Source organism: Oreochromis aureus, linkage group 3 (assembly GCF_013358895.1).
Source record: "Oreochromis aureus strain Israel breed Guangdong linkage group 3, ZZ_aureus, whole genome shotgun sequence".
Taxonomy (NCBI): Eukaryota; Metazoa; Chordata; class Actinopteri; order Cichliformes; family Cichlidae; genus Oreochromis; species Oreochromis aureus.
This window is the reverse complement of record NC_052944.1, coordinates 30,507,863-30,522,073: the sequence shown is the minus strand read 5'-3', so window position 1 is coordinate 30,522,073 and position 14,211 is coordinate 30,507,863. Positions and strand designations below refer to the sequence as shown.

The 14,211-nt window shown below is 38.7% G+C and overlaps 2 protein-coding genes across 2 annotated transcripts; both read right to left on the bottom strand.

The window, feature by feature from the left end:
- Positions 1-1,224: 1,224 nt before the first annotated feature.
- Positions 1,225-5,409, bottom strand: LOC116319736. The gene is made up of 4 exons (XM_031739161.2): positions 5,340-5,409; positions 4,034-4,213; positions 3,775-3,834; positions 1,225-3,440 (listed from the first exon to the last, which is right to left on the bottom strand). The coding sequence occupies exons 1-4, from the start codon at positions 5,344-5,346 to the stop codon at positions 1,621-1,623; spliced, it is 2,067 nt and encodes a 688-aa protein (XP_031595021.2). The 5' UTR covers positions 5,347-5,409; the 3' UTR covers positions 1,225-1,620.
- Positions 5,410-6,756: 1,347 nt separating this feature from the next.
- On the bottom strand, positions 6,757-13,426 carry myadma (myeloid associated differentiation marker a). Its single transcript, XM_031739169.2, has 2 exons — positions 13,236-13,426; positions 6,757-8,231 (listed from the first exon to the last, which is right to left on the bottom strand). Exon 2 carries the CDS (start codon positions 8,103-8,105, stop codon positions 7,260-7,262), a length of 846 nt encoding a protein of 281 aa, XP_031595029.1. The 5' UTR covers positions 8,106-8,231; positions 13,236-13,426; the 3' UTR covers positions 6,757-7,259.
- Between the last annotated feature and the right edge of the window lie 785 nt (positions 13,427-14,211).

Here is a 14,211-nt window from a genome sequence, read left to right as displayed (position 1 = left end):
TTTGGGTTTTCATGAGTTATGTATGCCAAAATCATCAATATTAAAATAATGAAAGGCTTGAACTACTTCAGTTGTGTGTAATGAATCTAAAATATATGAAAGTCTAATGTTTATCAGTACATTACAGGAAATAATGAACTTTATCACAATATGCTAATTTTTTGAGAAGGACCTGTATATATAGCACTGATTATTTCTTTAATCTACATCCTAAAAATCAGTCAAGCCTGCAAATGAACTGGGACAATTTCTCAAAATGTATCCTTAAAAGGTGTATCAATCAGCTCATTTTAGACAAATACAAAATGTAAATAGACAAACCCACACTATATTTATAAGAAAGTAAGAAAGCAGTAATCCCAAAATGTCTTTAAAGTGGTCTCTGGTGGAAAAAATATAGAATTACAGCACATTGTCAGAAAATAAATGATCTTATCGCAGTTTTGGTGTAAAATGCTTTGTCTTTGTGAAAACAGCTTCAGCACTTACTCCCCCATAAAAAAGTTAATTAATTAAAATTAAAAAACTACAAAACCTTTATGATTTGTACCTTACAGAAACTTAGACTTGGTCTTGAACCTAAAGTTACAATATTTTTTAAATAATATTTCCAGAAAAGATTAAAACATGTTTTCTAACTACTAACACTAGGATAGAATAGTGGTGTAGAGTGGGGTTGTGTTAACAATCCATCCAAAATTACATCTACGGTCGTCAAGGTCAACTTAATGATTCATTGATTGAAAATTGACAAAAAAAACTTTATAATTTGGCAGCTATGAAGCCTGGTTTATATAGTCACACTCCAATAGCTGCATCAGAGCGCAAGTTAGGATTAGTATTTTTACCAACTGGAAGGTTGGTGGTTTGATCCCAGTTACATAACAATTGTGTTTGTTTATGTAATTACTGTAAAAGAAAATCTATTGTTTATATTCACATTCACATTATGCAGCAGTATGAGTGACGTATGGTCATCAAGGTCAACTTAATGATTCATTGATTGAAAACTGACCAAAAGCTTTATAATTTGGCAGTTATGAAGCCTGGTTTATGTAGTCGACATATAGAAAGTATAGTGTCATATATATATATATATATATATATATATATATATATATATATATATATATATATATATATATATATATATATATTGCAAGTCAGTAAGGGGAAAATGCATCCAAAAATATCAATGACTATTCATTAATTTATTTTTCCATAACACAAAGAAAGATGTGTGACAGAACATAGTTGATTTTCTTATTGAAAAATATAATTATTTAAAAGTAGAAAGTAGCTTAATTACTCTGGAGAAACAGGTTTTGTGATTTGGTACAAATGCTAGAGTACAGAGTTGATTTTAAGTGGATTATTACTTTATTAAACATAATTCTTTAAATAAAGAAATCATTTGTTGAGTTTACAAAAAAAGACAAAACAGATAGAAAAAAAAAATAATTCTCATTACAGAGCAGCATGAAAATAACGGATAATTTGGGCAGTTTTATAAAATCTCATTTTTGAAACAAGGAATTATAAAACCTGTCATGTTGTATCACAGATTCTGTGTTTCTGATTCATGTGTGATATTGGACATAGCCCACTTTTATGGTATGATTATATGATAACAAGAATAATAACAAGCAACAGGAACAAAAATGATAAGAGGAGGGTCCCAGCAAATGGTGCTTTGAGAAAAAACCAAGACAGAAGCAGCGAGTAGAAAACAAGCACCAGTAATACCAGTCCAACATGTTGTTTTATCAACTCTATCACATTTCTTATTTTTTGTATTAGCCATGCTATGCCTACTGCTCCTCCAGTGGCTACAGCTGCTGCTGCCACATATCCTGCTGCTGCTGCTGCACCTCGAGCCCCTGCTGTACCAGCATTTGCACCTGCTCCTGCTGCTTCTACTGCTTCTGCTGCACCTCCACCCCCTGCTGTACCAGCATTTGCATCTGCTCCTGCTGCTTCTACTGCTTCTGCTGCACTGCCAGACCCCGCTGTACCAGCATTTGTACCTGCTCCTGCTGCTTCTACTGCTTCTGCTGCACCGCCAGCCCCTGCTGTACCAGCGTTTGCACCTGCTCCTGCTGCTTTTACTGCTTCTGCTGCACCTCCCATCCCTGCTGTACCAGCACTTGCACCTGCTCCTGTTGCTGCTGCCACACTTTCTACGGCTGCTGATAATGCTCCACCAGCTATAACACTTGCAGCTGTTAATAATACTCCAGCAGCTACACCACCTCCTGCAGCTGCTCCGCCACCTGCAGATGCTCCACCTCCTAATGGTTCTTTTTCTGTTGCATGCTCCTGTACTGTTTTTTGTGGCTTATCTTCCACTTTTCCTTCTATTTTTTCTTGAGTTTCCTCTTGCACTGTTTCTCCTGCTTCTTCTTCTCTGTCTTCTTGTGTTTCATTTGGTCCTTCATCTTGTTCTAGTTCATTTGATTGTCCAGTTGTTTTTCCTTCTTGTGCTTCTTTTGTTTCATTTGCTACTTCCCCTTCACTTTTTCTTTCTTCCTCTCCTTTTGTTATTTCTCTGTTATCTTCTTTTGTCACTTTTGTCTGTTGATTTTTTCTTCCTCCTCCTCCTCCTTCTTCTTCGTTTGTCATTTCTTTCTGTCCATTGTTATTTGTTTCTGATGTAGCTTTTCCATCTCCATTTTCTTCTTTTTCATCTGTTTCAGTGCCATCTTTCTCTGTTGCATTTGTTGATCCTGGAGTTAAAACTACAACAGCTGACCCAGAGAAAGCCTTTGCCATGGATTCTGCTGCAGCGCCTGCAAGTTTGATCATTTCATTCTTAGAGACACTGCTGTTAGCCTTATAATGGGTGTCTGCTTGTGGCAACATCTTGCTGGTGTAGCACACTCCCTTGTTTTCATTAACTAACCGGTCTACTGTGTTTAGCAGGTCTACCACTTTAAACTGGCTGCTGCCACCCTGTCCGTTGTATTTATTAATGATGTGGTATCGGCTCTTGCACTTCTTCACCAGATCTCTCAGATATTTATTCTGATCTATGAACTGTTTGATCTTCATTTCATCTGAGTCTGGGCCATCCTGAGTAAAGACAACTGCAGCATATTTGAAAATCTCCTCTGAGAAATACTGGCTTATTTTCTCAATGACAGCCTGCTGCTGCTGCTCTGTGGATTTCTCCACTTTGAGCACAATGACAAAAGCATGAGGCCCCGGAGTGCACTCAGTGATGCACCTCAGTATTTCAGGCTTCAGCTCCTCTGATCTACCTGGGCCAGAGAAATCAGGAGTGTTGATCAGGGTAATCCTTCTTCCATGGAGAGATTTGGACTCAGTTTGGCATTCAGTGTTGTTAACCTGGAACACGTTTTCTCCAAAAATGATGTTTGCTAGGCTGCTTTTCCCAGCTTCAGTGTTTCCCAGCAGGACAATCCTGTACAATTTTTCCACTGGAAAGAAGTGAAGGAAGAAAATTAATAGAGCATTTGAGTACTCATTTGTTGTAATATCGAGCTCGAAGATTAAACATCAAAAATATTCATAAATGTGTCTGTTGTTAAGCCATCACTCGTTAGAGAATGATTGTTTGTTAACTAGAGGTTTGTGCTAAAAAAAGAAGATGAAAATAGGAACCAATGAAGGATGAAATGAAATAGACATTTCAACACGCTCTCCCAGACTCCTCCATTTTATTTACAAAAAAGAAAAAAACACAGGACCAGGAGAGCAGTCAGTGATGATGCTTTACATGTACACAACTGAGTCAAACTCATGTCTCCTTACCTTTGATGTACTTTTGAGCCCCAGCTGCTTTTCCTTCCATGACAATCATTGTTGGTGGCACTAAAAAGGCAAAACGAGGGAAAATAACACATTCGATAATTCTGTTTTTATAGAGCTGTTTAGTCAACATTTTTTACTTATATCAGCTCAGGTCATTTGCTACATTACATAGAGAGAAATAAGGTCATGCTTTGCAAAATTGATATTAGATGAAATGACACAAAAATGCTGCATTTATTTGTTTAGTTATTCAGGATACCTGTCACATCATCTCTCTGTGCTTCTCGTGGTGTAACCACTTTAGCGCTCACGTTTTCCTGCAAACCTGCTACACTTTGACAGAAAGCTTCTGACAGAGATCCAGCTGCAGGGCCTGTTAATTTGATCCATACGTGCTTAGAGATGCTTTCCCTGTGGGGCTGGGGGATTCCTGGGTGTTCTAGAAGAGATAAATTGCAGTGTTTAATTAATAGTGTACATTCATGTAGCTGGAAAATCCATTATCACTCATTTATGCTTTTGCTGAAACAATTGCACATATTTCTAAAATTCTTAAATCACCAGAAGAGGTTAAAAACATCCACAAAATAATGACGGCATAGGAGAAACGTGAAGTTGCATTCTGTGCAGCCACAATAAGAATCAAAGTAACATATCTGCCTTTAATGCAGCATGTCGAGTTTGTTTGGCAAAGCATGATCACGAGCTCCAAAATCAAAGATACTTTTTAAAAAGTTTTTCTAACCCCAATCATTCATGTTCATATGATGTCATGTTTTTAACACTAACTTTACAAGAACATTTTTAAACTACCTCTTTAGCCACTCTAGAGCTGCATTTATTTCAGTTGTACAATCTATGACTTTAATCCAGACTGTAACTGACTGTGAGGAATGTGTTTTGGCTGAAAATGTAAATTTTAAATGCATGCATGAGATGGGCTATGTATCTGTTCTGTAAATTTATTTTCAGCACCAAATATGTGTAAGTGTCATTGTCATGCATTACTCTTATATTTATAAACTGTCTTGAATTTTCACACAGGTCAGTAATTCCTAAGGCACCTTCAGGTGAAAATGGGTATTGAAGACAGTGAGCAACAGCTCTGCTCTACTAATGTTTGGTTTTGGCTCCACCTAGTGGTTTCTGAGATATAATGCAATGTTATGTCATCAAGCTTTGTTCTGTAGGTTTCACTTTTGATTTCTTGGTCTCTTTTTTTTCCTGCATTCACTGCGCGACCTTTTTAGGTGAAATGACAAAAAAAGAGCTAATTTGATTTGCTTGTTTGTTTTCGCTTAATTAAAAAAAGCTAGAAAGGTCATTCAAATCAAATGTATTTAATGCAGTCTGGCTGACAGATTAACACGATGAGTCATGTGTCATAAAAAATCAAAAGCGCCAGCAGGCTACGTGCTTGGTTTGTTCCGACATTTCTGTGATTGTGATTTTATCACATTAGTCTTAAAGCACCAACCAAGTTTCGTTTCCTTTGATTATTATTAGACTTATCAAAATGCACATGGTCGTTGTGACTGCAGAATATTAGGGTTCAAATAACTTACCAGGCATGTTTGCAGAAAATCAGCAAAGACCAGAGCTTGACGACCGTTGATTCTCTGAGTTTACTTTCACTTGCTGTTTGAAAATTTGGGGTGGAGTGAACTGCGGGTTTCGGCTTGAGTGGAAATAAAAAGTGCAGCTGAATGTTTGTTTTCAGTTGCTGAATTCTGCATTTGCAGAATATCTTAACACAGATGTGAGGTTTACCCTTCTAGACTAGAACAGAAAAGATAAATGTTCCATTGGTCTTGCTATGAGCTCCTATATGTTATTATAGCATGTTGCTCTGACATGAAGTGGATGATGTAAATGTATAATGTTGCATTCTTTTCTTTTTTTGTGTGTTGCCATAGGTGTAAATTCAGTAGAAAGTACAGTATATAGCTACACGTGACTGGTTGCAGATAAGACACATGTTTTGTGCAGAAACATGCTGAACATTAAAGGATAGAAGAAGCCCGGGTCTAATATTAAGTCAGATTTTAAGTTTTCTTGTTAATATTGGTTTTATTCACCTTCCTGCTACATCATAAATTTGAGAAAGCCAAAACAAGAAACTATAATCTATTATGAATAAACACAAACATGTAAATGTTGAAATGGGTAAATTCCTCATTTCTAAGTGTCCGTCTCCCTAAAGGTTTAAATCACATTTACACCAGTTTGGACATTATTCATCTTTGCAGCATCTGCTTCATTTTTACCTTTTTCTGTGATGTTTCTGCTGCATTACATCCTGTAAAGTCACCTTTAAGTGTTAACCTTTTCTGATCTTCCTTTTATTAAAATAATTTCCATTTTTAATAGTTCTCTCCCAGTGACAACAGTGTCACTTTTTTGTAATGCCTGTCAAATTTCCCCCAAAGGCACTAAAAACTAAACTGTCTGATATCTGCTTCTGTGTAATTCAGCCATTTTCTTGTTGTATTTCTGTCAGCCCTGCTTTCTGTATAACTGCTTCTTTGTTTGCTTGCAATGTACTTCCCGTTTCTTCAGGTTGCTCCTCCACCTGGACCTGGTTTTCATCCTTTAAAGTTACTGCAGAGACCAACAGTGTAAACAATAAATATTAACAAATTTCACTACTTTCACCACAGCAGTGTGGCACACATGCCGAACTTTGCATAAAATACTGAATAGTGCCTTCCGCCCTGCAGGGTCTCCTCCCAAGTGATTCATGTATCAGTGTTGGGTATTTAAAAAGACGTATAGATTTCCAATGAAATGAAAGTTCTTGTATTCATTGCAGCAATTATTTAAAGGGTGAAAACACATGACTCAGAATGTATATTCTTATTTGAATTAAAAGTACTTTTTATGATTAAGGATAACTAATTATCGATACTTCCTGTCATCTTTGACAGCTCATCTCACTTATTCATTCCATTTCCTTTCCAAATGAGTAAAAAGTCTGAGATATATTTGTTTTATTGTAAAAGCTTTATTTCTTTAACAAATACAAATATCAGAACACTTTGTTGGTATTATTATGATATTGATACTGATATGATTTTAAAGCATTATTAACAAAAGATTACAAAAAGGATGATGATCTTTCAGTTAAAGCGTGTTGAAATGCAAGTGCCCAATTTTGCCACTCCCCTGTGCTCCAGTGTGCTGACTTTATTGGCTTTAATAGAATATAATGTACTTTTCCCCACACGATTATGTGAAATCTCACACTTTGATAGCTGATGTTTGAGTTGTGTTGCACATATCATTTCACATTAGAGATTAAATACTGTGTGGCAATTATTTGATCCCACTCAAATAAATACATACTCACAGGCAAAACAGGCTTTTCAAATCTGGGACTCCTTTGTAGGATTTCAGGATTTTTTTAAAAAAATTCAGGATTTTGACATTAGGGAGGGGTTAACATTAGCTCTGCAAAGCTATTGTTCACTACATCTCTCTTCTTCTCAGCCACTGACAAACACTAACCTGGCACTGTAGACTAGGTCTGCAACGTAAAGCAGGAAATTGATGGCAGTGAGCACAGCTGCAGCGATTGTTTTTGAGTCATCGTTTCTCCCGTAATTCTTGTTAAACTGGAACACGGGCCAGAGGATGGTGGCAGTCAAATACATGATAACCGCCAGGAGCCCATATGCCGAAAGGAATTTGGAGAATGAGATGGGGAGACAGCCGGTCCACTCTCCCACACACAGCACCACCACAGCCATGGAGAGGATGAAGCAGATGCAGTACACTGCCATGCACCACTTCAGTGCTGGATGATGGTCGTATGTCACGGGGCTGCTGATCAGGATGAAGATAATACAGGCCAAAAAGGTCTGGCACACTTTCAGTAAGCCCGGAGCTGTAGCCATGTAACCTGCCACCTCTCCTGGCCTTGCTTTAGACAGGCTCACCTCCCCCATGTAGGCAACCGCTGCCAGGCAGGAGAAGACTGTGGAAACGATGCGATGGTCACGAGTTTCACCATAGGGCGACTCGTATTTAAGGAAGAAGACTGGGAAGATGATGGATGCTGAAAGGCAGAGTAGGGCGGCGTAGCAGGCAACAGTGATGGGGAAGTTGGACCAGGAAACTGGCACCCGGGCCTGGAGGCCAAACAACTCTACCAGCAGGACCAGCAGAGTGCAAGCGAAGCTGAACGCCCAGCAGAAGATGCACCAGTCAGCCATGCCTCCGGGGCGCAGATGAGCTCCATGTGCAGCGACACTAAATGCCACACAGCTGAATAACAGGGCAGCTACTCGCATCCAGAGCAACTGGGAAGTAGGGACCACAATCAATGGCATGATTGGGATGTTACAGTCTGTCAGGAGGTGAAAGTGACTTTAATAGTCCTGCAAGATTTAAGATGAGTCTTGTACTGAATGTCAGATCCTCCTTCTTCTCTACTGAGTGGGCATTTGGCTCATAATCTGCAGGAAGAAGACAAAGATAATCAAAATAAAATGAAGCAAAAATGTTTTAATATGCAGTTAAGGAATAACTCTACAGTACATCTGTGGAAAACAAAATTATTTTTGAAATTTTAAAATTTTTTGATTTTTTTTTAAATTATTTATTCCTTTAATTATGTACAGTCCATAACAAAGAGTAGCTGAGTTTTCTAAAGTCTAACCTTTAACCTTCTTGTTAAAATCACATGCCATCCTTATGCTATATTAGTGCTATACTAGCAAAATTTTACCACTGGACTGTTCATAAATTAGCTAACAGCCAAATGTACAGGGGGAATGCAATGCCTAGTGACCTGCAACATCAAACTTACTAATCTAATTATTAAAAAGTTGCTCACTCCTGACTAACAAGTCTGGACTCTAACTTAAATTGCACAAAGCTAAAGGAATTTGTGAGGTCTGGTGTTCAGGCTGTGGCCTGTGTATGCAGGAAGCTGAGATCTGCCTGCTTAATCTTCAAGGAATTGGAAAGTCCCTCAGTGTAAACCATAGTGGGCGTAGTGCCTTTCAAAGTCTCTGGAGTTTGACCCTGGTCTGTTATCCAAAACATGGCCGTTTTAGATGGCTGGTTGGGTTGTATTTATACTGTATATTTTCTACAAATATGCTTCATTGCCTGTGTGTGCAACCTTCTATGAGCAGCTACTTGTTGCATGAATGCATAAGAGGAATTCTAGCCACTTTGGTGTCATCAGGGGCTGATTGTGACCCAATGGTTTATAAAGAGCTGACCTGGGGTGCGTTCCAAAAGTAAATTTTTCCCTAGGAATGTTACTAACTGACAGAAGTAGCCTGGAAGTATCTGTGTAGTGGCAATAATGAGATCTGTTCCAGTCCTCCAAATATTAAGGAAAGGAGGTTCAGTGCTTCCTTTGTCCCCTTTAGCATAGGATACAACAGTATCATCCTTCTGGAAAGGGGAGAAGAAAAAAGCCATCCCACAATTCATTGTGACAGACCCTTCAAACATTCATAAAAACAATAGGCATAATAAACAAAGTGTAGATCATGTAAGAAATGTGTTTAATTTTAACCTCCTGAGACCCGAACTCTTTCATGGCATGGATTTTTAATTTCTCTTTGCTATTTGGGCTGATTTTGACCTGATGAATGTAAAAACAAAGAATTATCTTTTTACCTGATTTTGCGCTACAAGGGCCTGATATCCACATATGAGGACATTCGTTTTAAATTTCGATAGAACAGTGGCAGTATAAAGTCCTTGTAAGTGGATATCAGGCCCTTGTAGAGCAAAATTTTGTATTGTGGTCTAGACGTCTTGATGCATGCTCAATCATCCAGGTAAGTAAATCTCCAAAAGTTGATTCTGTTCATCTGGACGTAGCGTTTTGTGGGAGAAACGTTTCGTCACTCATCCAAGTGACTTCTTCAGTCTCAGCTGACTGCAGGTTTCCAATCTTATAAACAGTACATTTGCATAATGACTGAAACCAGCCCACTGAAGGAACAATGGGCTGGGAGGTCAGTTCCTTCATCATAATTATGCAAATTCTCAGCAAAAATACGGAGAGTGTCCACAGCGCCAGAAGAGAGAAGGATGCGACACTGAGTCGCATCTTCTTCTTTTTTTTTGGTAACCATTGTCCTTGATGCAAATATGTAAAAATTGTATATGTTTCTGTTCTGTGTACTGTGTACTGTTTGTTTGTATATGTGTCTTTCTTCATGTTGTTACACCCAAATGTCCTCTTGTGGGATAATTAAAGGATTATTCTATTCTGTTCTACTGAGGATCGGGACAAGTGGGTGAAGAATTTGTCTGACAGACAGCTCACCCAAACAGAGAAAAACATCCGTGCTAAAGGGTTGAATTTTGCTGTCACGCCGAGACAAATCCTGCTAGTGGAACTGATCACAGCCACAGAAACAGCAATTTGAAAAAAACAATATTGCAGAAGTGGAAACAGAGCAACTACGGAAAAAAGTTTCAGCCTGTCTGAGCAATGCAAAGCCCCCAGAATCCAACATCTGCATGGAGGAGAGGAAGGCACTCACATCACTTAGTGATGACAACAACATTATCATCCTTCCAGCAGACAAGGGTGGGTGCACAGTTTTGCTAAACCAGAAAGACTATAATGAGAAAATTTTGTCACTGCTCAGTGATGAAAATACTTATGAGCCCCTGAAACGAGACCCAGGAAGTGGCTACAGGAAGAGGGTGATAGACTGTCTGAAACAGTTAGAACAAGTAAGGCTATTGACCGGACCTCATACCACAGGCTGTATCCAGGGGAGACTACACCAAGTCTGTATGGTTTAACAAAGATACATAAACAGAATGCACCTTTAAGATCGATTGTCTGTATGATCAACTCGATCACCTATAACATCTCCAAGTTTCTGGCTTCGATCCTCAACCCGCTGGTGGGCAGCTCTGAACACCACATCCAGAACACCCTGGATTTTTTTGAGAAGGTGAGAGATGTCATTATGGAGGCAGATAAAACCATGGTCTCATACGATGTTACATCTCTCTTCACTTGCATCCCAGTCACGGAAGCGTTGGAGGTAGTCCGTAAGAGATTACAGGATGACACCAACCTCAGCAACAGGACCACTCTCAGCATCGACCAAGTGTGTTTGCTTTTGGAACTGTGTCTTCATTCCACCTACTTCACATACAAGGGTCAGTTCTACAGGCAGAAACATGGGTGTGCCATGGGCTCCCCAGTTTCACTTAATGTGGCTAATTTGTACATGCAAGAAGTGGAAAAGAGGGCTTTGCTATCCTACCCTGGAACACCACCAAGCCATTGGTTCAGATATGTGGATGACACCTGGGTGAAAATCAAATTTCAGGATCAGTGGTTGTTGATCAATGGTCATGAGAATTTGCATAGTTATGATGAAGGAACTGACCTCCCAGCCCATTGTTCCTTCAGTGGGCTGGTTTCAGTCATTATGCAAATGTACTGTTTATAAGATTGGGGAAACCTTCAGTCAGCTGAGACTGAAGAAGTCACTTGGATGAGTGACGAAACTTTTCTCCCACAGAAAACGCTACGTCCAGATGAACAGAATCAACTTTTGGAGATTGTGGTCTAGACAACCCAAAATGTGATGTCCACATATGTGGAGGTTAAAGAATATAGGACAGATTTACTGAGTGGGGCAAAATATTATGTCACATTATTACACAATTACAGGTTGATAACAGTGTTCTTTAATTTATATGCAAAGATGAGGGCTGTTCAGTTCAGTAAAAAGGCACAGCTAAGAACCGTGTGAATTAGTGCTTTAAAAAATCCCAAGACAGGAGCATGAGAGAGATTGATGAATGACTTTTAACAAAGATAATCAAGCTCAGCTTTCACATGTGTTTCTCTCAGGAAACAACAAGGCAGTTCAGATAAATGAGAGGGGGATAAAGGAAAATCTGTATGCTTTTGACATGAGAAATAACTGTCACTGGGCACTATGTAAAAGGTTCTGAGGATTAGTACTCAGGTGGTCCCCAGTATTTATCCGGAGGAAAGCTTCATTATTACAAACGGAAATCTGTGTGGAACTGCTGACCAGAAAAATACCAAATATTATTGAGCATTACACCTCAAGCTGTCCTGGTTACTATGTTACTGCACCGTATCTGTAAACCACTTAAAAATCGCATTCTAATAATGGCAAATGCAATATTTGTACATTAATCTGACACCTGCATTTTCACTGACATTTATTTTATTCATTTCAGATTTAGCAGGTGAGTTGCGCACTGTGTGCACACCGCTGAGAAAAGCCCCAGCTCAGTTCATTTCTGCTCGAAATTCCGATTATTATTGAGGCGCATTAAGTGGGGCTCGCCTCTAAACACTCACCGTGAGGACTGCGTGTGTCGCCAAATTCTGCATTCCGCATTTTAGCCAAATCCTCATGTACTTACAAGATAGGTAAAAGTAGATGTTTTTGCAGACTGAGTGAGTAAGGAAATACTCCTTTCCCTATATCATTTTTTAAATACAAAAGAGTGAAACATCTGTTGGATTTCTGGGGTGTGGCGAATTTCACTTGAAGATAAACTCTAGATAAACTCTCACCCCCGCCCCCATAGGTCCCGTTCAATTGCCATTAACTCCGGTGTCACATATCCTGTTGCACAAAAAGTGGCTCATACGTAACAGGAAGCAGCTCTGAAGGGCTAACAACAGCCTGTATCCAGGAAGCAACAGTAGCAACGTCGAAGTAGTTTTTCAGACTGAATGGTAATCAGTCCAGAATATAGAATTAGGACTCTTTTCAGGTGTATTTTTTAACAGGGCTCAACATCCAGAAAGGTTTTGATCCATGCCTTTCCTGTTGTTCCTGTTGAATTCTCTCGGTTTAAACACACTCCATGCATGGTGATCTAAACATAGAGAGATGACTGGTAATATTGCAGCTGCAGCATGGTACTGAGACAACTGAAAATAAGGTGTGGTTGTGCGGTGTAGGTTTTCTGGCCTCTGCCGCTGACAGTAAACCAGGTTTGGGTTTACGCTTTTGGTTTGGTAGTGCGCATACCATGCATACCTCGTTTCTGAACACAACCCAGTCGAGGGGGTACTGCCATATAAAGCTTAAAAGTTAAAGGTAACCACCCACACCGGTGTGAAATGGGGGCAAAGAAAGTTTCTCACAAATAACAGGTCATGTTAAATCAAACAGGCTATTGCAGGATTTCTTAACTCTCTTAAGATAATAAAGCTATGAAAGAAATCTGTGCTCGTTTTCATGCAGATACCCTACCAGAGGAGGCGTCTTTACTTCTAAGAGTATGTTCTGCATAACAGACCCGTTTAACAAGCGTTTAACCGAGTAACTAAAAGGTTTTCCATGTCAGATAGCGGACATACCGCGCCTCGGTGCTATGCCTTTGTAATGAGCTCTATTCCAAGAATAGACCGCGATAAACATTTTTACTTAAAATCTTTCAGAGCAACATATCATTCTGAGGCGGGATCTTACCGATTTCTGAGCCAGGAGTTTTATTTCACAATAATGTTAAAGCTTAAAGTTCCTCGGCGCATCCCCTCCGTCATCCAGCGATATGTCTGCGGGCTGTGGGTCCCACGCCCCACACTGCCGTATTTGGTAAAGTGCTAAAACCTCCTCCACGTCCAACAAAATCGTCACAGTTCCTCTTCTCAGAGATGGCTTACAACTCACAACATAAAGGAACAAATAAAAAGGTCATTTCTGCCATGTCATGCTCCTCCCCACACTGTAAAATATAACTTGTTGTTTCAACTTAAAAATATCAGGTACAGGGCTGCCTTAAAATTTTAAGTTAAGTCAAGAAATAGAGTTTGTTCTTATAACACAACCAATTGTTATCTTAATGAAAAATCACATGTTGTCTAAACTTTTGTCTTCGTTTAGTTGGCTGAGATTTGTTAGTCAGTTCAACTCCTTTAATTGTCATTTTTACTTGGGAAAACCTTTTCAGCTAAATTAAAATAATCTATTGTTTAAACTCTTGTCCTAGTTCAGTTGACTTGGGTTTTTTAGTTAATTCAAATACTTTAGTAGTTCTTTTAACTTAGGAATCTATTTTAGCTTAACTAACATAATCTGTTAGCTAAGTTGATTTAAGTTTATTAATTAACTGAGCTCCTTAAGGTAGCTGAGTGAACTTGTAAATCAGTTTCATTTTAATTATCAGAGTTGATTGACTGGATGTAAAGAAAAATGTGTATTAAACATCTTAAGTTTTTTTTTGTTTTGTTTTGTTTTTTTAGCTTTCTAACATCCATTTCAGCAAAACTACCTGTTAGGTTTATCTTCGATCTCAGGTTTAAATATCTACATTCCTTTAAATTAATTTTCTGTTGTTTACAGAAAAAAAAATAAAACCCCACAGATTCCATTAAAGTCTATCTGATCATTTCATACAGAAAGTTTGTTTTAAGAACATGACAAGACAATTACTCATGAGCACCCA